Source organism: Chiloscyllium punctatum, chromosome 3 (assembly GCF_047496795.1).
Source record: "Chiloscyllium punctatum isolate Juve2018m chromosome 3, sChiPun1.3, whole genome shotgun sequence".
NCBI lineage: Eukaryota > Metazoa > Chordata > Chondrichthyes > Orectolobiformes > Hemiscylliidae > Chiloscyllium > Chiloscyllium punctatum.
In genome coordinates, this window is record NC_092741.1 from 106,941,913 (window position 1) to 106,969,203 (window position 27,291).

At 41.5% G+C, this 27,291-nt stretch overlaps 1 protein-coding gene across 5 annotated transcripts in view; it reads right to left on the reverse strand.

Moving 5' to 3' along the window:
- The window catches only part of LOC140463703 (uncharacterized), a 438,200-nt gene that overhangs the window by 127,412 nt on the left and 283,497 nt on the right, over positions 1–27,291 (reverse strand). For all 5 annotated transcript variants that reach the window (XM_072558071.1, XM_072558067.1, XM_072558062.1 and 2 more), the window contains 4 exons: positions 20,635–20,676; positions 14,663–14,707; positions 2,100–2,144; positions 1,942–1,995 (listed from right to left, as the gene is read on the reverse strand). In XM_072558071.1, coding sequence (XP_072414172.1) covers positions 1,942–1,995; positions 2,100–2,144; positions 14,663–14,707; positions 20,635–20,676 — 186 coding nt within the window. The remainder of the gene's footprint in view (positions 1–1,941; positions 1,996–2,099; positions 2,145–14,662; positions 14,708–20,634; positions 20,677–27,291) is intronic.

Here is a 27,291-nt window from a genome sequence, read left to right on the forward strand (position 1 = left end):
GGAAAATCACAAGGAAGACAGCATAAGACACTATAGGGACTTTGAGAGATTAAGTTCATATTTAATAATTGTTATTGGAGCAGCATGTTTGTAGAGTTGGGATCAGATAGTGATTAGTTAAGAAAAAGGGGGCTTGGGATTGTTAATAGTTTTTGTTTAGCATTCGCTGTTAGAGATAGGTAAATAAATTGTTATTTTTTCTTTAAACAGTGTATATCTGAGGTTTTCTTTCACTCACACTTTTGGCAGATTATGAGGCGAGGCGAGCTTTTTCTGCGGTGTTAGTTTTAGTTAGCAGAGGGATTTGAAGTATTGAAGAGTTGTGCTCCAGAACTTGACACTTCCGTAGCCAAGCTTCCAGTATAGTGACAATGTGGCTTACACCCAACAATGTGGAAAATTGCTCAGGTATGTCCTCTGCACAAAAAAAAAGACAAATCCACACCTTCGAAGTACTGCCCCATAAGTCTACTCATGATCACCAGTAAACTGATAAGAGATGACATCAACACTGCTATCAAGCAGCACTTGATCAGTAATAGCCTACTCTGACACCCAATTTCGTTTCTGCCATGACAGCATAGGTTCACACATGAATGAAAAAGCTGAATTCTAGAGGTGAAGTGACAGTGACAATCCTCGACATCAAGGGCTGCATTCGACCTAGTGTAGCATCAAAGAACCGCAGCAAAACTAGAAACAATGGGTATCGGGAAGCAAGCTCTCCATTGTTTGGGATCTTGCCAGGTGCATAGGAAGATGGGTCTAATCATCTTTACTTCTGACCATATGATTTAGGTCAGTCATTTCAGCTCCAAAACATGTCTTCCAGAGTTCCTCAGGGTAGAGTCCTTGGCCCAACCATCTTCAGCTGTTTCATCAATGACCTTCCCTCCGTCATAAAGTCAGAAGTTTGCCAATGTTTTCACAATGTTCAGTACCACTTGTGACTCCTCAGATACTGAAGCAGTCCATTTTCAAATGCAACAAGATCTGGACAAATATCCTGGCTTGGGCGAACAAGTAGCAAATAATATTTACGCCACATAAATGCCAGGCATTGACAATCATCTCCGATAAGAAACAATCTAACAACCACCCCTTTACATTTAATGGTATTATCGTCACTGAATCATCCACTACCAACAGCCTTGGGGTTATCATTGACCATAAACTCAACTGGACTCATGATATAAGCACAGTGGCTACAAGAGTAGGTCAGAGGCTATGAATACTGTGGAAAGTAATTCACTTCCTGATTCACCAAAACCTGTCTAACATCTGCAGGGCACAAGTCAGCAGTGTGATGGAATACCATTCATTTTTCTGGATCAGTGTAGCTCCAACAACACTGAAGAAGCTTGACACTATCCAGGACAAAACAACCTACTGGACTGGCACCACATTAACAAACATCCACTTCCGCCATCTAGCCTGTGTACATGTGACTCCAGACCAGAGCAATGTGTTTGGAGTAGCAGTATGTTCTAGCTACAAAATATACTGCAGAAATTTACCAAAGATCCTTAGACAACACCTTCCAAACTGACAGCTACTTCCATCCAGAAGCACAGGGGCAGCAAAACATGGGAATACCACCACCTGCATACATGCTACTCACTATCCTGACTTGGAAATATATCACTATTCTTTCAGTGTTGCTAGGTCAAAATGCTGGAATTTTGTCCCGATGGGCATTGTGGGTCAAGCGACAGCATGCAGACAGCAATGGTTCAAGTTGGTAGTTCAACCCTACCTTCTCAAGGATACCTTTCGGATGGGTAATAAATAATGACCAGCCAGCAATGTCCATACTCCCACAAATGAATAAAAAGGGCACCGTGGAATTGTAAACATGTTGCTCCATTCACATGGAATGTGACACAAAACCACACAAAACAATCACACAGAACAATCAGAAAGGAAATTTGACAGAAGTACCTCCAAACCTGGTTTTCCAATAAGTCCAGGAAGTCCTGGTTCTCCCATTTCACCCTTTGGAAAAGTGATTAAATTATCATTAATTAATAATTGCAAAACAGTGAGGTTTAAAGTAAGCAAGATAACTGCAAATAGATAGCTTCCCAGCTTCACTCTACCTTTAAACCAGGATGGCCTTGCAGTCCTTTGTTTCCTTTAGGCCCCTGTAAGAAAACAATCACAAGTTGTTATTCATGAGATTTACCGATCTTAACACCAAGTATGAACTAGACTAGACATGAATTATAAACACAAATTGTTGGAGAAAATCAGCAGGTCTGGCAGCATCTATGGAGAGAGAAACAGAGTACAAAAGACATCTCCTTTAAAACTCTTATTCACAGACAATACACTCACTTCCTGTTACCCCTTTCATCAAAACTAACCAGCTGTATGAATGCACCAGTTCTGAAGAAGAGTCACACTGCATTCAAAATGTTAACTCTGTTTCTCTCTCCACACATGCTGCCAGACCTGCTGGGTTTTTCCAGCAGTCCTGTTATGTTTCAAATCTTCAGCATCCATAGTACATTATTTTTATTGAAAGGACATTGTTCTTCTCCATGTTTTGTACACAGTGACATGAATTCCAAACAATGCCACAAGTCAAAATAAAAACCTAAAGAACTGCAGTTGCTGCAAATCTTTCTGAGGAAGGGCTACTGGTCCCGAAACGTTAACTTTGATTTCTCTTCACGAATGCTATAAGTCAACCTGAATCAGCTCTTCTTCTTCAAAATAAAACAAGCAGAACTATGATATTAAACTACTTTTGATGACAATAGTTTTATTTTGCTGAGTATGAAAATGGTGACAAAATAAGTAGCAATGATGCTGCCTGTCATTCCCTCAGTTAGAAAATAACAAGGTAGTTAGGGCACGTAGTGAAGATTTACACATAAGCACCATTATATGGTCTGAAGGGATAAGGTGAATTCCCCATATTATTAAGAATCCATTCTTAGTCCTGTTGCTGTTCAGTTGTCAATGAGGGCCAACAGTTTCCCTGTGGGATTGGGAGGAGCTGCAGGGGGAAGAAAAGCAGTCGACACACTGATATTGAAGGAGATTGAGAAGGACCTGGCCATCTCCTCAACTGGAAGTCTGTGACATAAGAAGACTATGGGCACCAATGGAACTTGACTGGAATTCACAATAAATCATCACCTAACTTCATCATTATAGAAGTTTATGGGGTAAACGTAGAGATAGTCAAAAAAGTGTCAAGAAGGGATCCTGAGCTATTACATCAATTTAGCCTACTTTTGGTTCAGGATTCTGTCTTTGTAAAGAAGATTGTGAATTCTTCCAAGTCTGAAGTGGTCTACCATGGATTAATTAAAGCTGGCAATGTTCTAATTACTCTTAACTAAACTTCTCCCACACCTCTGCAAATGTTTTCCTGTCTAGGTAGATAATTAATCCAGCCATATGAAACATGTAGTTCATGCATACAGTCTTTTGATGTGAGGAGGACTTATGCTAAAAAGTGCAGCCTACATGGAGTATTTTAGCAAGCAAGGTTATAAAAACACTTGATAAACCACAGCTGGAGTATTTGTGAACAATTATGGACATCACATTACAGGAAGGATGTGAATGCATTGGAGAGTGCAGAAGCAACTTACAAGAATGATTCCAGGAATTATACACTTCAGTTATGAGTATACATTAAAGAAATTGGGACTGTTCTTCTTGCAGAAAAGAAGACTGAGAGGATATTTGATAGAGCTTTTCAAAATCATAAGTGGACTGGATAGAGTAGATAGGGAGATGTTCTAGCTCACAAAAAAAAGAACAAATTTAAAGTAATGTGCAAATGAAGCAAGCATGATGTGAGAAGAGTCTTTTCAAACAGAGAGCAGTTAGGCTATGGAATGCACTGCCTGGTGGAAGCATTTGAGGCATTCAATAGAAATTTAGATAGAAATTATGTGCAGGTATACTGGTTGTTCAACAGATATTTACATGATGTCTGGGATGAGTGTCACGTTACTTGCTTTTCAAAACATGCAGCAATCTTGAAAAACACTAATTTTAAAACATTTCTTTCTCATTTCAAGCCACAGCTTTTAAAATAAAAATACAAAAATAGATCGACACAGTCTCCACAATAGGTTTACACCAAAACTTTTATCGGGCTATAGGTGGGACACTATCTGTAAAATTTGAACATTATAGTAAGGGCAGTAAAGTCAGAAATGTTCCTTGTAAATTTGCAAGGCTATGGGAAGAATGTGAAACAGTAGCTATCAGGAGAAACCTGAGCTACTTAGACTATTTCTATTGGAGTTGAAAAGGGTAAAATGAAATTCATAGAGGTTTTCAGAATTGTGGTGAGTGTTCATGAATTGATTAGGAAGCAATCATTTATTCAGTTTGGTTATTCATTTATGATGGAACGTCAACATAAAATTGATCATGAAGACAGTGAGGAGAGATGGTAGGAGAATTCTGTAGCTGAGACAGAGATCCCATCTTTGAAGCACAGTTTGGACAAGTATTTGGAGCAGAGGTAAATGAAGGCACATAAGGAGATTGAGTAGCATTTAATTTGCTCCAGTAGACATTGAGCTTAAAAAAGTCTGTTGGTGCTACAAATCTGTGGAAAGAATCTGTAGTATATTTAGATGTCAGTCTCAACTTTCTAACGGATTTATATGTGAGAATTCGCATAACTGAAATTCAATGCAATGGAGGGCTGCCTTTGAGCTGTTACACTAACTTCCTGCTTATTTTCTTTTCCAACATTTCCTGTCAGAAGACTTAGCACAGAATGTGCACATTAAAAATGGAAGACACATTTAAGTACTAAATGTGTATTCACAAATAAAGTGCTAGACGGAAGCAACACTGATTAATTTTATTCAGTTCATTATGTAGATGATGGTTCTTTGCAAGTGATATTTGATTGTTCTATCCGTCATAGAGCAAATGTTTCAATTTCAAATATGTTAAGTTAGGTGGACTGTGAAGGCATTACAGAGGGTGAAGAACAGGTACATGATCATGGTCCAGGGATGAGGCATCTCAGTTAGGTTGATTGGAGAAGGTGAGTCTGCTTTCATTGGAGAAGAGAAGGTTTTGATTGGGCTATTCAAAATAATGAGGAGTTTGGATGGTGTAGTTAAGAATGATCTGTCCTGAATGTTTGAAAGATTAACAGAGTAATGAGATTTGAGTTAATTGGCAAAGGAGACATGAGGACTGTGTTTTTCACATATGTAGGGGCATGGGGAAGAGTTGCACGTGTTGGACTGATTGGCCTCCTTTTATGTTGTAATCATTCTTTGATTCTATGAATTATCCAAATTCTCTTTGAAAGTTATTACTACATCAGCATCCACCATCCTTCCAGGCAGTACACTTCAACTTGCTTCAACTTCCTAAGCAAATACTTTGTTTTTCATGCCCCTGCCACAATCTGGACAAAATTGATGAAAGGTGTCATCAATAATGCTATCAAGCAGCACCTGCTTACTGACGTCAAATTTGACTTCTGCCAGGGCCGCTCAACTCCTGACCTCATTGCAGCCTTGGACTAAACTGAACTCAGAGGGAATACACTTGATGCCATGGCTGTATTAAACTGATGTGAAATCATGGACTGCTCCAACCTACCCAGATAACTAGAATCAATGGGAATCAGAGGCAAAATATCCCAGATTGGAAATATAACCAGTTAAAATGCTGTGGTTGCTGAAGATTAGTCATCTCAGCTTTCGGGCATCTTTGCATGAGTTTTTCAGGGTAGCGTCCTTAGCCCAACCATTTTCAGCTGCTTCATCAATTACCTCCTCTCCATCACAAGGTCAGAGTGGCAATGTTTGCAATGATTGCACAATATTCAGCACCATCCATGTCTGCATACTGCAGCAGTCCATACCCTAAGATCTGGACAATATACAGACTTGGTCTGAAAAGTGAAAAAGTAACATTTGTGCCATACCAATGTTAGGCACCAATACTGGGCAAGGGCCATCTTCAACAAGAAAGAATCTAAACATCTCCCTTTGACATTCAATGGTATTAACATTGCGGAATCCCTCACTAGCAATATCCTGGGAGTTACCATGACAAGAAACTGAACTTGATTAACCATATAAATACTATGGTTTTTGGCACTTCTGCCTGAAATTTGTTTCAATTTTTTACCTTTATCTTTTGCATTGGTGTGTCAACCTACCTTATCACTGTTCTGCTGGTTGTTTATTTGTCCACCACCATTGACATGGTAGGTTATAGAGCTTAGATCTAAAGGGTTGGTTGTGAAATCTTGGCCCTCTCTATCATTTGCTGCCTGGAGCTGCTTCTGGCATCCCCTCCTGTGCTCTTCATTGAACCAGAGTTGGTCCCCTGGCTTGAGCAGCAAGTTACAAACTGAGGAATACTATCATGGGAACATTGAGCCCATCAGACAGGAGTTTTGACTGATTTCCAATTGCAAAATGTAATGAAGCTGTAGTGAAGCTTGTTGAGTAGGCGTGACAATTCATCCACATCTCAGTCTTGTTATACCATCTCTCCAAATAGTTCCAAGTTAACAAAGAAAAGCTTTTACAGGAATGTAGTCCTGGTAAAGCAGATTTGCTTACTAGAAGAAAATTGCTGAAGTGTTGGTTTCAGTTCACTGAACCTTTCAGCGAATCAAGGAGACTCCAAAGGGTTTTTACAAATATATTAAGGACAAAAGGGTAACTAGAGAGAGAAAAGGGCCCCTCAAAGATCAGCAAGGTGGCCTTTGTGTGGAGCCACAGAAAATGGGGGAGATACTAAATGAATATTTTGCATCAGTATTTACTGTGGAAAAGAATATGGAAGATATAAACTGTAGGGAAATAGATGGTGACATCTTGCAAAATGTCCAAATTACAGAGGAGGAAGTGCTGGATGTCTTGAAATGGTTAAAGGTGGATAAATCCCCAGGACCTGATCAGGTGTACCCGAGAACTCTGTGGGAAGCTAGAGAAGTGATTGCTGGGCCTCTTGCTGAGATATTTGTATCATCGATAGTCACAGGTGAGGTGCTGGAAGACTGGAAGTTGGCAAACGTGGTGCCACATTTTAAGAAGGGTAGTAAAGACAAGCCAGGGAACTATACACTGGTGAGCCTGACCTCGGTGGTGGGCAAGTTGTTGGAGGGAATCCTGAGGGACAGGATGTACATTTATTTGGAAAGGCAAGGACTGATTCGGGATAGTCAACATGGCTTTGTGTGTGGGAAATCATGTCTCACAAACTTGATTGAGTATTTTGAAGAAGTAACAAAGAAGATTGATGAGTGCAGAATAGTAGATGTGATCTATATGGACTTCAGTAAGGCGTTCGACAAGGTTCCCCGTGGGAGACTGATTAGCAAGGTTAGATCTCATGGAATACAGGGAGACCTAACCATTTGGAGACAGAATTGGCTCAAAGGTAGAAGAAAGAGGGTGGTGGTGGAGGGTTGATTTTCAGACTGGAGGCCTGTGACCAGTGGAGTGTCACAAGGATCAGTGCTGGGCCCTCTACTTTTTGTCATTTACATAAATGATTTGGATGCGAGCTAAGAGGTACAGTTAGTAAGTTTGCTGATGACACCAAAATTGGAGGTGTTGTGGACAGTGAAGAGGGTTACCTCAGATTACAACAGGATCTGGACCAGATGGGCCAATGGGCTGAGAAGTGGCAGATGGAGTTTAATTCAGATAAATGCGATGTGCTGCACTTTGGGAAAGCAAATCTTAGCAGGACTTATACACTTAATGGTAAGGTCCTAGGAAGTGTTGCTGAACAAAGAGACCTTGGAATGCAGGTTCATAGCTCCTTGAAAGTGGAGTTGCAGGTAGATAGAATAGTGAAGAAGACATTTGGTATGCTTTCCTTTATTGGTCAGAGTGTTGAGTACAGGAGTTGGGAGGTCATGTTGCGGCTGTACAGGATATTGGTTAGGCCACTTTTGGAATATTGCGTGCAATTCTGGTCTCCTTCCTATCGGAAAGGTGTTGTGAAACTTGGAAGGGTTCAGAAAAGATTTACAAGGATGTTGCCAGGGTTGGAGGATTTGAGCTACAGGGAGAGGCTGAACAGGCTGGGGCTGTTTTCCCTGGAGCGTCAGAGGCTGAGGGATGACCTTATAGAGGTTTACAAAATTATGAGGGGCATGGATAGGATAAATAGACAAAGACTTTTCCCTGGGGTCGGGGAGTCTAGAAATAGAGGGCATAGGTTTAGGGTGAGAGGGGAAAGATATAAAAGAGACCCAAGGGGCAACATTTTCATGCAGAGGGTGGTATGAGCTGCCAGAGGATGTGGTGGAGGCTGGTACAAATGCAACATTTAAGAAGCATTTGGATGGGTATATGAATAGGAAGGGTTTGGAGGGATATCGGCCGGGTGCTGGCAGGTGGGACGAGATTGGGTTGGGATATCTGGTCAGCATGGACAGGTTGGACTGAAGGGTCTGTTTCCATGCTGTAAATCTCTATGAATCTATGACACTATGACAGAACTCATGATTGACTGATGATGTTGAGGAAGCTACTTTGCCAGATTGTTTTGATTGCTAGGATCTGGCAGTCTGACAATAATCAAACAATGAAATTTGGCCTGATTACAAAGTAGAGACTTGCTAACAGAGACAACTGAATTAATCAGAAGTCTGGAAACTGAAAAAAAATAATTAAACCAGACCAATTTGCAGAATGTGCAGCAGTGGTTGAATCAATATTGTAATCTGATGGGTTGGTTCGCGTTTGTGGGGATTTTAAACCAATGTGTTTAGATGAGGATTCCCAGAAGTATGCTACAATTAATACCTTTAAGGTATTTGGAATATTACCAATCGATGCAAATTTTCAGCAGCTTTTGCAAGCCCGACCTCAGGTCATCATTCACCTAGATGACATGCTGATAACAAGGAAATCTAATAAGGAACATTTAGAAAACATGCCATAAGATGTTTTTCCGAGATGGACATATGTCTTAGAAGGTAAAATTGTGTGTTCCAGGACCCCACGTGACTTATTTAGGCTACAGCACTGGTGAGACTGGGTTACACCCATTGGAAGATAAAGTGAGGGCAATCAAAGGTGCCCTGGCTCCCATATCTCTCCAGGAGATTAGGCCATTTCTTGAGCTGGTACATTATTACTGAAAGTTCAGACATAACTTGGCCTCCATTTTGGCACCTTTGCATCAACTACTAAAAAGGGTCAATCTTGGAAATGGTCACATAGATAAGCCCGAGCTTTCAGTGAAGTAAAGAATCAGCTATCACTGGCACAGTATGATCTCAAGAAAAATCTGGTATTGAAATGCCAGCCTCCCCATTTGGTATTGGGGTGGTATTACCTCATAGGAGGTCCAATGGAGAGGAATGCCCAATAGCGTGTGCATCAAGGACTTTGGCTAATACAGAGTATTAATACATCCAAATCAAGAAAGAAGGATTGGCCATCATATTTGGAGTCAGGAAGTTCCACCAATAGCATTGAGGATAAACATTTGTGATAATCATGAACCACAAATTCCTACTTGGTCTGCATAAAGAGGGTAAGGCAGTGCCACGCATAGCTTTGGACTGCATTTAGAGGTGGGCTGTAATATTAAGTGAGTATAAACACAACTTAGAACACTGTCTGAGAGGCTGAGCAGTGAGTGCAGATGCATTGAGTCGCATCCCATTAGCAGATATACTACCAGTGGTATCCTCCATGGAAAAGTCTATTATAATATTTTCTTATAATAATTATAATAATCTTTGGACACACTCCCAGTCATAGCTGACAATATCAGACTTTGGACAACAGAAAGATCCAGTCCTTTCAAAACTGAAACAAGAGACAGAAACAAGATGGTGGTGGTGAACTAGCAGCATTACCTTCGAGCACTTGGTCTGGGGTTCATCCGCTTCCATATGTTTTCTTTGTTTTTTCTATTTTGTTCTTTTGCTTTTTACTTTGATTTTCTCTCTTTTTAAGGCCTTTTAATGCAGCAGGAGGGGAGAGAGAGAGATCCCAGCAGCAGGAGAAAATGGCACCCAGTAGCATGAAGGGGACAGCGAGCTAGTTATTCAAGATAGCAACACTGGTACAGTAGGCCCATCTGCTCCAGACCAGCAGCATTCTTCTTTGTTTTCTTCTCTCCCCTTCTTGTCTTTTTTTAAAATTTATCTTCTGGAGTTCTAAAAAGAATGCAGCAGCAATGGATCCTGAGTGGTGTCAGCTGGAAGTCTGGTGCCTGGAAATGGCTGTGGGTCTCAACCCAATGTGTTAGAGTGAGCCTGAAGTGTCAGCCCCTAAAATCTGCAATCTCGAGAGCAGCAAGTCTGAGGTTCTAGGAGAGTGGGCCAAAACAGAGGACTTAGGACCGTTGTAGGGAGAGCACTTAAGAAATACTGTTGAACTTTCGTCTTTATTCCTTATCTAATATGGGGAAGGACTGTAATGTTAACTTTCAACTTTATTTCTTTTTTTTATTAAACTTTACTATGAACATTGTTCTTCTATGTTACGACTTGTATGAGCTCATTCCTGATGAAGGGTTCTTGCTGGAAACATTGATTCTCCTGCTCCTTGGATGCTGCTTGACCTGTTGTGCTTTTCCACCACCCCACTCTCGACCCTATTTATATTTTAACAGACTGGTCTCCATTTAGGGAGCTAAAGACCAGCACAAGCACCAGTTTCCATCTTTCTCTGCTAGAACCTTTCTTTATCCAGATGCCATCCCTATTTCCTCCCCTTCCAACTAGGAAGATCTTAGCTCTTTTATTTTATAAACTTATCTCAAATCACCCAGTTAACAAATTGAAACCAAATAAGTGACAAGAACTGGCCTCCAGGGACAGTATAACATCAACAATGACTCAAGGGGAGATAGAGAGGAAGGGAACTAACTTCAGTGGGGTTGGAAACAGAAATAATGCACTCTAGCCCCTCTGGTGCCCATCTGTTTATAAATACCTTGGAAGACTCTAGTTCTTTTTGATATAACCTACCACTAAATCATTTAAATATACACAATAACAAGTGCTGCACACTGGGGAAGTGCAACAATTGCAAAGAAAAATGAGGGAAAAAAAAGGAGGGTAAAGTCAGAATTATGCTGGATTGCCCAGAGCCACTGTTCCCACCTCTCTCAAAATGCCCCAAGACCCTCTTTTTCTAATCAATTTGTTCAGAGATATTATTACATACCTCTGGAGCAGATGGGACTTGGAACCTGGGACCCTTGATCAGGGGTAGGGACATTATGTAGGGACATTAGAGAGAATTGTAAGGGATAGGATTTATGCACATCTGGATAAGAATAATGTGATCAAGGATAGTCAGCATGGTTTTGTGAAGGGCAGGTCGTGCCTCACAAACCTTATTGAATTCTTTGAGAAGGTGACTAAGGAGGTAGATGAGGGGAAAGCGGTAGATGTGGTATATATGGATTTTAGTAAGGCGTTTGATAAGGTCCCCCATGGTAGGCTACTGCAGAAAATACAGAGATATGGCATTGAGGGTGAGCTGGAGGTTTGGATTAGGAATTGGCTGGCTGGAAGAAGACAGAGGGTAGTAGTTGATGGCAAAGGTTCATCTTGGAGTGCCGTCACTAGCGGTGTTCCGCAAGGATCTGTTTTGGGACCATTGCTGTTTGTCATTTTTATAAATGACCTGGAGGAAGGGTTAGAAGGTTGGGTGAGCAAGTTTGCGGATGATACGAAAGTCGGAGGAGTTGTAGACAGTGAGGAAGGATGTGGCAGGTTACAGCGGGATATAGAGAAGCTGCAGAGCAGGGCAGAAAGGTGGCAAATGGAGTTCAATGTAGCTAAGTGTGAGGTGATTCACTTTGGTAAGAGTAACAAAAAGATGGGGTACTGGGCTAATGGTCGGATACTTGGTAGTGTGGAAGAGCAGAGGGATCTTGGTGTCCATGTACACAGATCTCTGAAAGTTGCCACCCAGGTAATGAGTGCAGTGAAGAAGGCATATGGCGTACTGGCTTTTATTGGTAGAGGAATTGAGTTCCGGAGTCCTGAGGTCATGCTGCAGTTGTATAAGACTCTGGTGCGGCCGCATCTGGAATATTGTGTGCAGTTCTGGTCGCCATACTATAATAGCTGGAGTCAGCTATTACAAGGGGGCATAGCTTTAGATTAAGGGGGGGTAGATATAGGACTGATGTTAGGGGTAGGTTCTTCACTCAGCGAGTTGTGAGTTCATGGAATGCCCTGCCAGTAGCAGTAGTGGACTCTCCCTCTTTATGGGTATTTAAGCGGGCATTGGATAGGTATATGGAGGATAGTGGGTTAGTGTAGGTTAGGTGGGCTTTGATCGGCGCAACATCGAGGGCCGAAGGGCCTGTACTGCGCTGTATTCTTCTATGTTCTATGTTCTATTACCACTGCACCACAAGGGGGTCTTCTCAAGCCCCTAAAGTTACAATGAGCATCACTTACTCTCAACTGAATCTGCAGCTCTTCTCGGTTGGTCCTAAAAAAAATCCTCATTTCTAACAGTGACAATTGCCCTAGCTGACGGAGATCCATAACTAGTGGACATTGTTCAAAACGATTAGCATAAAGATTTTGTTTTGACTCAAAGGGCAGTGAGGGTCTGGAACTCACTGCCTGAAAGAACAGTAATGGATAAAACCCTCATTACATTTACAATGTAATTGGATTCAGGTTTGAAATGTTTGAATTTATGGGACTATTTACCAAGAACAAAAGATAAGGGGCTTTTAGAAGACATGTAAGAGTTATGTTCAGGGAGTGGAAGAAGACATTAAAGAGTGGGGGATAAGGGGTGGTAAAAGAGGAATAAGAGTGGGGGATTAGAAAGTATAAGAAGATGTATGAGAGGGAGATAAGGGAATAAAAGAAGATGTGAGTAGGGGATAAGGAGGTGGAAACAAACATCACTGACTCCAAAACATCAGCAGATGACTCTACCTGAGGTCCCAATAGCTTAATTCCAACTTTGGAAAACCCTTTTTCAAGTTATCTATGCTCTGTATAAAAATCATATTTATAACATCATTATTTTAACATTATAATCAGAAGGAAATATGTAACACAAACTAAAACAATACAACTATTGTAATTACAATTCTTAATGCAGATTATTTTTATACAATGTGTCCTGAAGGGAAGACCTCTTATTAAAGAGGATAACCAGAAGCAGAAATGATCCACAAGATTCACAATTACCAGATATTCCCTAGTGACTGTTTAACGTGCTCTGCTTGATGGCACTGTTGATGACACAGGAGTAGACTGATGGGGTAATAATTGACCGGATTTGATTAATCTTGCTTTTTGTGTACAGGATATACCTGGCTAACTTTCCATATCATCAAGTAGATGCTAGTGGAATTCCATAGTAAAGGTATGGCAGGTTATGGAATACAAATTTTCAGTACTATTGCGAGAATGTTGTCTGGATCCATAGCCTTTGTGGTATCCAGTGCTTCCAACCATTCCTTGATATCACATGGAGTGAACTGAATTGGCTGAAAACTGATATCTCTGACACTACAGACTTCTGGATGATTAAGTTGAGGATGGTAGCATGGATGGGGTTGGGGTGAAGGAAGAATGGGGTACAATCATGTTGGGCAGGTTGTGGGAGCTTTGCTATACCTTCCAACACTGTATTTGAACAACAAAACGTCATCACTTGCAGATTTTATCACAGTTGAAGAAATCCAATGGTGGCCCTACTAATCACAGCTACATTTCAGTCAGGGGCATTCAACATAATGTTAGAATGAAAGGTAAGAGATAGCTTTTTATTTTCAGTCCTTTTACCTGAGGTCTTCCTGCACTGTGCACCTTTCTGAGTCAGGAGAGAGGTGAGTTTGGTTACCCACATTTTTGCTACAACCAGCCATTTCTGCTTCTTCTTGTTCCTTTCTCCTGGAATTTGTCACTTTTCCTTTGTGACTTCCTGCTCATGTGTGACTGGGATCAGCAACTCAGCAGGAAATCATGGGAATATGTCCGTGTGAGAGCACAGTGTCCACTCCAACTCAATTATTCTGCTTTACCACCCAAACTGGGTATGCTCTTTCTCTGGTATGTATTCAGCAAAATCTATTTTGAACATTCCAGATCAGGGAAAAAAAACTAGATAAATTTGGAGAAAGAGCTCCCTATTTCAGGGCATCTCCTCATGATGAAATTGTTGACAATCAATGTAGACACTTCAACAATTCTACTCATCCCTCCAGCTTTACTCCAGAAGAGTATCTCCACAGTCTCCAAGAGATAGTTTTGAACTGGAACACCAGCCATCTTGTGGCTTTCCTTCCTGAGTACCAAAGTAGAACGAGGAACTCAACAAAGGCTTCACAATTTATTTCAGACAGAATCCACAACCAGCACAAGGAGACTTTTAGCAAGGATTTATTTGAACCCAAATGTGAAATTAAATATGTATCGCCCAGTCTCCTTAAGGAATGAGGACTGATTCAGTGCAGGTTGCCTTCAGGTCACAGGGATTCAACATGGACACTCTAATCAGATCACAGTATATGCCTATTCAATCAATAAAAAATATTTCTCTTGAGTTGCAAAGCAGTGAGGTCAATTGTTACGATCTGGCAGATACTGGCACAATGAGAGGCTGTAAGATTTGATGACCATTGACATGATTTCCATTGACTGTGAGAAGGTTTAATGTTACATGTATCAATATAAGCTACGCACCGGATCTCCATGCTCTCCCTTGTCTCCTTTTTCTCCAGATTTACCCTTTTGAGAGAGAAAAATGAAAATGGACTTATTTCATGTGTTCAGTAGGCATGGCACGCAGGACAATTTACCCTATGGTTGGGGAGGTGGGGTGTTCTTCTATTGTTTACAAACCGGTTAAACATAGATATCATCATACGACAACCAAAGCTCTTTTATTACTACCTGTTGACTTTAAATTTTTCTATTCCAATCACAGGTCTACTCTTAAACATGTTATTTAAATCGCGTCAGCGTAAATTGACACTGAGTGTAAAAGAAGAGCCCCTGTAATTGTAGGGCTTAAAAATAGGAACATCATGACAAAAATTTTCCAGGCTGTTAATTGTTGACATATAAAGGTCAGCTTAACACCTCATTATTTCAGAATGAATATTGGCAAATGTAGCTTAACTGATGGCAGTCACTGGATCTCCTAACTGCTCAATGCACGAGGCAGAATCAATCATTTAAAAGTGATGATGTCTGGGTGACATGTACTTGTGTTACTATTAAAGAATGTAAGCAGCAGGAAGCAAACTGTAGAGTATATAACATTGCCATGAAGGGTCAGATTTCAGCATCAATGGGCAGTTCAACAGTGTGTCTCCACAAGCAAATGCTGATCAAAGTAGAAAAATACTTACTCACAGGTCAGAAAAATGACCTCTTCTGCTTCATTCTTCCCTCAGCCCATCTGTAACCTTCATCAATTTGTTACCTCTACAGTCAAACATTCTAATCCTCCCTTCCATCTTGTATTGTCAGGAAACTTTCAGTAGAGTACACCTATCTTTCAGCAGGTTCATCCAAAATCCTGTCACACTTCTCCTAACTTAGACCAATTCTTATTAACCAAACATAGAATCCCTATAGAACAGAAAAAGCCCATTTGGCCCATCAAGTGTCACTGACCTATTGAAGAGCATCCTATCCAGACCGCACCCCCACCCCCTCCCCCACTCCCCACCCTACCACTATAACCTGCATGGAGTTTTTACCATGGCTAACCCACCTAACCTGTCCATCTCTGGACACTAGGGGGCAATTTTTTAGCATGGCCAACCCACAAAACCTGCACATGGCTGGTTTGAGGGAGGAAATTGGAACACTTGGAGGAAACACATATAGACACGGGGAACTTGCAAACTCCACACAGACAGTCGCCCAAAGCTGAAATCAAACCCCCAGGTCCCTGGTGCTCTGAGGTAGCCATGTTAACCACTGTGCCATCTCGTGCTCAATGAATTCTGCAGATGTGGGCTGTTAGATTCTTTGGATAGCAGACTAATGTATTGATGTATAGAGAGAGACTGGATCAAGTAGGACGGGATACACTGAAATTTAGAAGACTAAAGGAGGATTTCATAGAAACCTATAAAACTCTAAGAAGACTAGATAGGGTAAATACAGAAAGAATGATCCTGATCACTGCAGAGTGCAGAACCAGGGGTCACAGTCAAAGGATACAGGGTTCGCCTTTTAGGATTGAGATGTGGAGAAATTTCTTTACCTAGGGAATGCTGAGCCTGTGGAATTCTCTGCCACAGAATGTTTTCAAGAAAGAGTTAGGTATAGCTGATTATATTACTTACAGTGTGGAAACAGGCCCTTTGGCCCAACAAGTCCACACTGACCCTCTGAAGATTAACCCACCCAGACCCATTTTCCTCTGACTAATACGGGACAATTTAGCATGGCTAATTTACCAGAGCACCCAGAGGAAATCCACGCAGACACAGAGAGAATGTGCAAACCCCACACAGACAGTCACCCAAGGCTGGAATTGAACTTGGGAACCCTGGTACTATAAGGCAGCAGTGCTAACCACTGAGCCACCCCTTTAGTTCTTAGGACTAAAGGGATCAGATGGTATAGGGAGAAAGCAGGAACAAGATACAGAATTGGATGATTAGCCATGACCATATTGAATGGAAGATCAGGCTCAAAGGGCTGAATGGCTTACTCCTGATCGTATTTTCTTTGTTTCTATGTGCGCAAAAAAAATCGAAGGGGGGGGGGGTGGGTGGAAAATTCCATCTCAAAACCATCAAAATGCCTGTGAAAATTTGGGATGATGAATATGAGAAAAATCATCCCATAGGTTGCTTAGACAAGATCTGTGAGAAAGTGTACCTCTAATTGTAGGCTGTTTCTCTCCTGCTCTCTCACTAGCAAACCTATCTGCAGCAAATACAGGAGCGAACTAGCCTATGATTGGAAAAGCAACAAGAAGTGAAATAGTTGTAGTAAGGTTTTGATGAAAGGTGGTAGTGATGGTAGTGGTGGGGGGAAGAGGTACTGGGTAATGGAAGAGTGAGGAGGCTTCAAAAGTAAAGTGGAAGGGTGAAGGAGGCTGAAGAGGAAAAGGAACTGTTTTAACCTGTCAACAAAAGAATACTTAGCTTATTCCAAAGGAGGAAATTTTAAATCAGAACGGGTAATGAGTTCATTGAAAGTTAATGTGGAATCTCTAGCATGAGGCTGAATATGTTTAGGAGCAGCTATATTTGGGAAACATATGATGGATAGTCTCATAATAATCATTATTTAGGTGGGACTAAGATCAGAGATGCAGTAAAGTGCGCAGTAACTATTTGGTTAAAATGTTCCACCTTTGTGCAGATATAATAGAAATGCATTAGCTGTGACCTCTCCAGTGTGCAGAAGGTAATCAGGGTGATGGTCTCCTTTGTTTTTGGAGAAATATGCTTTAACTATGCTAAAAAGGGGAGCTGTTGTTTTGTGTCAATTTAAATTGTGTGGTTTCCAGGAAACAAATGTTTTCCTTTGGTGGTGTGACTTTATCTTCAATGGAAAGCTGTTAATTGAGAATTTTGATGATTCCTTCTAATTCTGTTTCTATATCTGTGTAAATAAACTACTAGTAAACTCAAAAAAGAAGAACATGTTACTATGTGACTGCATCATCTTGCAATGGAGTTAGTGAGAATGAAAAAGGTCCCTTGTAAACCATAATATAAGCCGCTTGTTAAAATTAATGAGCAGCCCCTGAGAAAATTTCAAGAAAAATTATTTTAACTCCTAGCACATGTGCATATACTTACACTCTTTCCAAATAGGCAACATACTGCAGAGCAAGGCAGAGCTCTCAATGTAATTTAAATGCAGTGCTTTGCATGCACAATTCACAGATGCTACACTGCATGCAGGAAATCCAGTCTTTCAACAGGCTAATCAGAGAAACAGGATTCTTGATTTTTGAATTCCCTAGGTCACTGCCCCAGTTCTCCAAGGTTACTGTCTGACCTCTGGTCCAAAGTCCTGCCATGATGTAGAAGAAACTAAAGCTATGACAATAATTAAGTTAATTAACTGATATTTGTCAGCTTAGTCTGAAGATTATCATTAAAAAAAACTGAAAAATGTCCATAATTCTGTGCTGTGACCCTGAGTAGTTCTATATTTGCCTCCTTTGTCTTTGCCTCCATTGTTTTTAAATCAATTTTTGGTGTGGGTATTTCCTGGCTATGCGATGTGGAATTCTGTTAAGGAGAGAGTTTCAGGATTTTGACACTGAATCAATGCAACATATTTCTAAGTCAGGATGGTGAGTGACTTGGGACTACTTGCAAGTGGTGGTGTTCCCATGTATATACTACCTTTGGCCTTGTAGACAGAAGTAGTCACTGGTTTGGAAAGTGTTCTTGAAGGAACATTGGTGAATTTTTGCAATGCATCTTGTAGATGGTATACACTGTTGCAACTGAATGTCAGTCGTGGAGTGACAGAATGTTTGAGGATGCAATTGAGCTGCTTTGTTCCGGATGGTATCAAGCTTCTTGAGCGTTGTTGAAGTTACACTCATCCAGGCAAGGGGAGAGTATTCCATTACACTCCTGACTTGTGCTGTATAGATGATAGATAGGCTTTGGGGAGTCAGGCGGTCAGTTACTCACTGCAGGAAACCTCGGACCTGCTCTTGTGGCCATGATATTTATATGACAAGTCCAGTTCAGTGTCTGGTTGGGATGTTGATAGTGGGGGAAATCACTATGGCAGTGCTGTCGAATCTCAAGGAATATGATGTACTGGTAGCGCCAAGTCATGGATTACAAAGGTGAGGACTAGACACTTAATATTCACAGATCTTTAGAATAAAACAGGGAAGGAGAAGAATGCGATTCACTGGTTTTAATGATTGGAGAAAAGATTTCTCTTTTCCAAAAGGTAGATGTCATTCAGGGAACGACAGAATTGCTTACAACTGAGAAGAAAAAAACTGGATGATTATTTGACCAAAGGCATTCTAAAGGATTCCAAATAGTGAGAGTTAAGAACAGGTCCAAATCTATTTGGAAACCAGAGACACATTATAACAATTGAGTGATGGCATTGGGACACTTTAATCACACAAATATCATTTTGTTTTATTTACTCATGGACATGGATGTCATTGCCTGGGCCAGATTTGTTGTGAATATTGCTGAACATTGTGAAGTCATTGGCAAACATCCTCACTCCTGATCTTATGGAGGGAAGGTCATTGGCGAAGCAGCTGAAGATGGTTAATGGTTCCCCTGGGGAATTTTTGCAGAGATGTTCTGGGAATGAGGCGATCATCTTCCAACCATCTTCCTATGTCACAGGAATGACTCTAAACTGCCTCCATTGACACCAGTTTTGCTCAGGCTCCTTGGTGTCATAGTCAGTCAAATGCAGCTTTGATGTCAAGTGCAGTTACTCTCACCTCTCTTCTGGTGTTCAGCTCTTTTGTCCATGTTTGAATCAAAGCTTTAAAGAAGTCAGGATTGGAATCGTCCAGAAGAAACTAAAATGACCATCAGTGAGCAGGTTTTTGGTAAAGGTGCACAATCCTTTATCCGAAATGCTCGGGACCAGCTGGTTTTCAGAATTCAGAATTTTTTGAATTTCAGAATAAGTGACAGTTTGATGGTGAAATTTTTAAAAATCTTACTGGAGGAGCATAACTCACTCAATAAAATAGGCCTTAACAGAAAATCGAGGCCTGCTGGTGCTGGGCCACGTCCCCACGTGTTGCACCTGAGTGACAGGCATCAAGTGGGTGTCAACTTGGGTTAACTGTTTGCACGCCAAATAATCTTGTAAATGAGGTATAAACTTCACAAAAAAAACCCTTCTGACTTCGGAGTGTTTTGGATTTTGGAATTTCGGATAAAGAAGTGTCTACTTTTATGTATTTTTTAATTGGACCTGAGCCTGTTCTAATAGAACTGGTTTGTTCAGTGAAGGGGGGCCACATCCCAGGCAGAGAAGGGCATGGCAGAAATACTAAATTTGGGGTCTGATGGCTTAATTCAGACAACAACTTAATATTCAGTAGCCACACAAAGGCAGAGTTACTTCTCATGAGTCTTAGAAGTGATCCTAGCACATTGCGGTTTCTTTTCTCTCCTTCCATGATCACCTAGCCTTTACTAACCCCAAATACACTCACACTATTTTTGGGACCATGCTGTGGTTTCAGATGTTGCTGCCTAGCATACTCCCCTCCAGGGTGAGCAGGTTCAGCTGCAATTCATGCCATGTTGTCATGCTACACGTCAGGCTGCACCTCATAATGTTGAGATAAGAAGTTCTCAAAACTTGCCCCAGTGGTCTCCAAAGGTGTTAAAGTGGATTTTTGGCTAGCAAACTATAACTTGCTGGTAATATTATATAGTGGGAAAATGTGCTGATTGCAAATCTAAGCGATTAATTGAAGAGGTCACTTTCTGCGTAACGTTCTGTTCTCTAAAAATAATACCAATGACTACACCAACCACTGCTATCATTTATTCTTCAGATCTGGGGAAGTCATCACTTCCCTCTGCCACTCCCATATTCCACTGATTCACAATCTTTCCCACCCTCCTCAACTTGGTCATCCAAACCATAGCCCCATCACAGAAGTCTCTCAACAAAACAAGAAAATTTTCTGAGCCTTAAGGGTTAGGATAACTTACAGGCATTCCATATTGCTGCAGAGAGTACTCTGAAGACATCCCCTGCAAGAAAATAAGAGGCAAGGATATTACTACCCCACTCTGATTCCAGTATTCTTCCCCTTCATATAATTGTACTATTGGCAGTTCATTACTCACTGTCAGTTTATACTGCATTTGAGGACAGTCTGATATCTACACACTAGAAGACTGTTGTGTGGAATGTAACTAATTGTGTCACAATTGTGTGCATATACATGGATTGTGTACTCAATTGGGTACAGCTTCTGTATACCACAGATGAATCTCCACAGATATTGCCAGATGTGCTGAGTTTAACAGCTCTTTCTGCTTTTATTTCAGATCTCCAGCATCCATGGTATTTTGCTTTTGTATTAGCGATATTCATTGAGTTCCTTTTGCCAGTAAACAAATTAAAACTTTTACAAATGATCTTTAGGGCAAGAAACACTTCATTCATGCCTTACTTTAGGATGGATGCAGATGATTTCCTTTTCTTGGGGTACTGGCATCAGTATTGGAACAGGAGGGATCGTTCCAGTTGGGACTGACTCCACCTGAACTGAGCTGAGACCAGCGTTGTCACGAAAAGGGTACATAGGGCCATCAATTGGATTTTAAACTAGGAAGTGGTGAGGAAAGGGCAAGTAAAACTCCAACAAGTATAATGGCCAATGTGAAGCAAAGCTGCAAGTTAAAATATGTGGAGTGGATTCAACTGCATGGAAAAAGAACGAAAAAAATGAAAAGCAAGCACAACTCAGGCCAGGCTATTAAAGTCTCCTGCACACAAAATAGAACAGAATGTTTAGAAAGGGTTTCTTATCTCAAGAGGGTTGGAATATAAAAGCAGAGATGTACTACTAAGACTTTATAAAGCTCTGGTTAGGCCCCATTTGGAGTACTGTGTCCAGTTTTGGTCCCCACACCTTAGGAAGGACATACTGGCACTGGAACGTGTCCAGCGGAGATTCACACGGATGATCCCTGGAATGACAGGTCTAGCATATGAGGAACGGCTGAGGATACTGGGATTGTATTCGTTGGAGTTTAGAAGATGAAGGGGAGACTTAATAGAGACGTACAAAATAATATATGGCTTGGAAAAGGTGGATGCTAGGAAATTGTTTCCATTAGGCGAGGAGACTAGGACCCGTGGACACAGCCTTAGAATTAGAGGGGGTCATTTCAGAACAGAAATGCGGAGACATTTCTTCAGCCAGAGAGTGGTGGGCCTGTGGAATTCATTGCCACGGAGTGCAGTGGAAGCCGGGACGCTAAATGTCTTCAAGGCCGAGATTGATAGATTCTTGTTGTCTAGAGGAATTAAGGGCTACGGGGAGAACGCTGGTAAGTGGAGCTGAAATGCGCATCAGCCATGATTGAATGGCGGAGTGGACTCGATGGGCCGAATGGCCTTACTTCCACTCCTATGTCTTATGGTCTTATGGTTAGGAGTCAAACTTCAAACACACTGGATAAATGAATAACAATGAGAAGAGGGATGGTCAATACAGGACTGAAGGTGTTATATCTGAATGCACACAGTATACAAAATAAGGCAAATGAGCTTGTGGTGCAGATTGAAATAAGCAGGTATGATGTAGTGGGCATCATGGAGATGTGGCTGCAAGGGAATCAGGACTGGGAGCTAAATATCCAAGGATGTACATTCTGCCAAAAAGACAGGCAAGTGAGTAGAGGGATTGGGGTTGCCTTGTTAGTAAGAAATGAAATTAAGTTAATATCAATAAACTTAATACTGTCAGATTATGTAGAATCTGCATGGGTAAAATTGAGGAACCTCAAAGGTGAAAAAAATCATAATGGGAGTTACATACGGGCCTCCAAACAGCCGTTAGAATGTGGGGCATAAGATACACCAAGAGATAGAAAAGGCTTGTAAGAATGATAAGGTTATAGTCATCATGGGGGATTTCAATATACAGGTGGACTAGGAAAATCAGGTTGGTAGTGAATTGCAAGGAAAGGAATTTCTGGAATGTCTGCGAAATGGCTTTTTGGAGCAGCTTGTGGTGGAGCCCACTAAGGAAGAGGGAATTCTGGATTTAATGTTGTGCAATGAGGCAGACTTGATAAGAGAACTTAAGGCAGTGACAGTAATATGATAGAATTTACTCTGCAATTTGAGAGGGAGAAGGTGGAATCCGATGTAACAGTAGTACTGTTGAATAAAGGTAACTACAGAGGCATGAGGGAGGAGCTGACTAGAATTGACCGGAAGAGGAACCTAGCAGGGAAAGACAATGGAATAGCTAATTGGAATAACAAGTGTTCCTGGAAGCAATTTGGGAGACACAGCAAAAATTCATCCTGTGGAAAAAGAAGTATACTAAGTGGGGATGGGGCAACCATGGCTGACCAGAGAAGTCAGGGACAGCATAAAAGCAAAAGAGAAAGCAAATCATGTGGTGAAGGGCAATGGGAAGGCAGAGCATTGGGAAACCTACAAAGGCCAACAGAAGAAACAAAGAAAGAAATAAGGAGGGAGAAGATTAAAGTTGAGGTTAAGTCAGTAATATTCAAAAAGATTGCAAGATTTTCTTTAGATATATAAAAGGCAAAAGAGAGGCAAAAGTAGACATTGGGCCACTAGAAAATAATGCTGGAAGAGTAATAATGAGGAACCAAGAAATGGCTGAGGAGCCGAATAAGTTTTGGTGTCAGTACTGTGATGTTACAGCATCTTGTTGGTCACCTGTGCTATGTTCTGAAGTGCAAAGAGACTAGGGAGTCCTAGTCCAGGTTTCTCTTAATGTAAACTTGCAGATTGAGTTGGTAGTTAGGAAGACAAATACAATACTGTCATTCATCTCGAGAGAACTAGAATATAAAGGCAGGTGCATACTTCAGAGACTTTATAGAGCTCTGGTCAGGCCACATTTAGAGTATTGTGATCAATTTTGGGTCCCATGCCTCAGGAAGGATGTATTGGCTCTAGAGTGGGTCAGAGGAGGTTCACAGGAATGGTCCCAGGAATGAAAGACTTAACATATGAGGAACGTTTGAGGACTCTGGGACTATACCCAGAGTTTAGAAGGATGAGGAGGGATCTGATTGAAACTTATAGAATACTGAATAGCATGGACAGAGTGAATGTTAGGAAGATGCTTCCATTGGTAGGAGAGACGAGGACCTGAGGGCACAGCTGTGGAGTAAAGGGAAGACTCTTTAGAAAGAAGATAAGGAGGAACTTCTTCAGTCAGAAAGTGGCAAATCTGTGGAATTCATTGCCACAGAAGGCACCCATCTGCAGGAAATTTAGTACCAAAGCCCAAACCAGAGCTCAGAACATAGCACAGGTGACCAACAAGATGCTGTAACACCACAGCACTGACACCAATGCTTATATCATCACTTGTAACATAAGAAATTAGGCATGGAATTGGAAGACCCAAAGCATTTATTATAGCTTGTTCAAATACATAAATATCACAGTCACAGGCAAAGGCACATCTAAATGCCCGGGCTAGTATTAAGCTGTTTAGTTACAAGTAATTGATTGGATGCTCTTTAGATCAAGTAGATTGGATGGGGCGGTGTTTGTGCAGTGTGTCCAGGAAGCTTTTCTAACGCAGTATGTAGAGTGTCCAACCAGAGGGGAGGCCATATTGGATTTGGTACTCGGTAATGAACCGGGACAAGTGGTGGGCTTGTTAGTGGGTGAACATTTTGGTGATGGTGACCACAATTCTGTGACTTTCACCTTGGTTATGGAGAGAGATAGGTGCGCACAACAAGGTAGATTTTACAATTGGGGGAAGGGAAATTACGATGCTGTAAGACAGGATTTGAGGAGCATACGTTGGGAGCATAGGCTGTCAGGGAAGGATGTGGTGAAAATGTGGAACTTTTTCAAGGAGCAGATACGACGTGTCCTTGATATGTATGTACCTGTCAGGCAGGAAAGAAATGGTCGTGTGAGGGAGCCTTGGCTGACGAGGGAGGTTGAATGTCTAGTAAAGAGGAAGAAGGAGGCTTACATAAGTTTGAGGAAACAGGGTTCAGACAGAGCAGTGGAGGGATACAGGATAGCCAGAAGGGACCTGAAGAAAGGGATTAGGAGAGCTAAGAGAGGGCATGAAAAATCCTTGGCGGATAGGATCAAGGATAACCCCAAGGCATTTTATGCGTATGTGAGAAACCTGAGAATGACGAGAACGAGGGTAGGTCCGATCAAGGACATTAGTGGGAGACTGTGTATTGAGTTGGAAGAGATAGGAGAGGTCTTGAACAAGTACTTCGCTTCAGTATTTACGAACGAGAGGGACCGTATTGTTGAAGAGGAGAGTGTGAAACGGACTGTTAAGCTAGAAGAGATACCTGTTAGGAAGGAAGATGTGTTGGACATTTTGAAGAACTTGAGGATAGACAAGCCCCCCGGGCCTGACGGGATATATCCTAGGATTATGTGGGAAGCAAGAGAGGAAATTGCAGTACCGTTGGCAATGATCTTCTCGTCTTCACTGGCAACGGGGGTGGTACCAGGGGACTGGAGAGTAGCGAATGTTGTGCCCCTTTTCAAAAAAGGGAATAGGGATAACCCCGGGAATTACAGGCCAGTTAGTCTTACTTCTGTGGTAGGCAAAGTAATGGAAAGGGTACTGAGGGATAGGATTTACGAGTATCTGGAAAGACACTGCTTGATTAGGGACAGCCAGCACGGATTTGTGAAGGGTAGGTCTTGCCTTACAAGTCTTATTGAATTCTTCGAGGAGGTGACCAAGCATGTGGATGAGGGTAGAGCAGTGGATGTAGTGTACATGGATTTTAGTAAGGCATTTGATAAGGTTCCCCATGGTAGGCTTATGCGGAAAGTCAGGAGGCATGGGATAGAGGGAAATTTGGCCAATTGGATAGAAAACTGGCTAACCGGTCGAAGGCAGAGAGTGGTGGTAGATGGTAAATATTCAGCCTGGAGCCCAGTTACAAGTGGAGTTCCGCAGGGTTCAGTTCTGGATCCTCTGCTGTTTGTAATTTTTATTAATGACATAGATGAGGGAGTCGAAGGGTGGATCAGTAAATTTGCAGATGATACGAAGATAGGTGGAGTTGTGGACAGTGAGGAGGGCTGTTGTCGGCTGCAGAGGGACTTAGATAGGATGCAGAGCTGGGCTGAGGAGTGGCAGATGGAGTTCAACCCTGCCAAGTGTGAGGTTGTCCATTTTGGAAGAACAAATAAGAATGCGGAATACAGGGTTAATGGAAGGGTTCTTAGTCAGGTGAAGGAACAGAGGGATCTTAGGGTCTATGTACATAGATCTTTGAAGGTTGCCACTCAGGTGGATAGAGTTTGTAAGAAGGCCTATGGAGTATTATCGTTCATTAGCAGAGGGATTGAATTCAAGAGTCGTGAAGTGATGTTGCAGCTGTACAGGACTTTGGTTAGGCCACAGTTGGAGTACTGTGTGCAGTTCTGGTCGCCTCACTTTAGGAAAGATGTGGAAGCTTTGGAGAGGGTGCAGAGAAGATTTACCAGGATGTTGCCTGGAATGGAGAGTAGGTCGTACGAGGATAGGTTGAGAGTTCTCGGCCTTTTCTCGTTGGAGCGGCGAAGGATGAGGGGTGACTTGATAGAGGTTTATAAGATGATCAGAGGAATAGATAGAGTAGACAGTCAGAAACTTTTTCCTCGGGTACAACAGAGTGTTACAAGGGGACATAAATTTAAGGTGAAGGGTGGAAGGTATAGGGGAGATGTCAGGGGTGGGTTCTTTACCCAGAGAGTGGTGGGGGCATGGAATGTGCTGCCCGTGGGAGTGGTAGAGTCAGAATCATTGGCGACCTTTAAGCGGCATTTGGATAGGTACATGGATGGGTGCTTAATCTAGGTTAGAAGATCGGCACAACATCGTGCTGTATTGTTCTATGTTCTATGTTCTATGTTCTAAAGAGCATGCTTCCATCTACATTTCATGTTTCAAATAGGATGGTGACTGAGACTTTTATACCATAAGAGTACATGCTATAGTGTTGATATCATGAGCATGACTGACAGACTGACTATGAGACACAAAACAACAGGTTTTGCATATCTTCAGAACCTTTTTCAGAACCTTTTTCCCAACTCTCTGCCTTCTGTCAGATAGCCAATCCTCAATCCATGCCAGTAGCTCACCTCAAACATGATGTGCCCTCACCTTACTCAGCAGCCTCCCGTGAGGCACCTTTTGGAAGTCTACGTAGATAACATCCACTGGGTTTCCCTGGTCTAACCTACTTGTGGCATCTTCAGGCATGACCTCCCCTTATTAAATCCATGCTGACTCATGATCACTCTTTCAAAGAACAGGATTTGAAACAAAGACTTTGTCGTGGAATTCTGTGGTTTGAATTCAGGGTGGTTTAATTTGTTCTTTGAATGTTTTGCAAAGGTAACAGTCTTGGCTATGAGAAACGATCAATATAATAAAAAACCACGAAACCTTTATATCATGAAGTAAGATGATTTAGCTCTTTATCACTTGGTGATTCATTGAAAAAGTTCATCAATGGAAATAAATTCATTTGAAATTCAATTAAATCTCCAATTGCAAACTGCTTCACTGAAACTAACATTAAATAGGTGATTATGTGTGAAGCAGTATTTATTGCCCATTCCTTAATACCCCAAGGCCACAGTAGTCAATAGTCTTA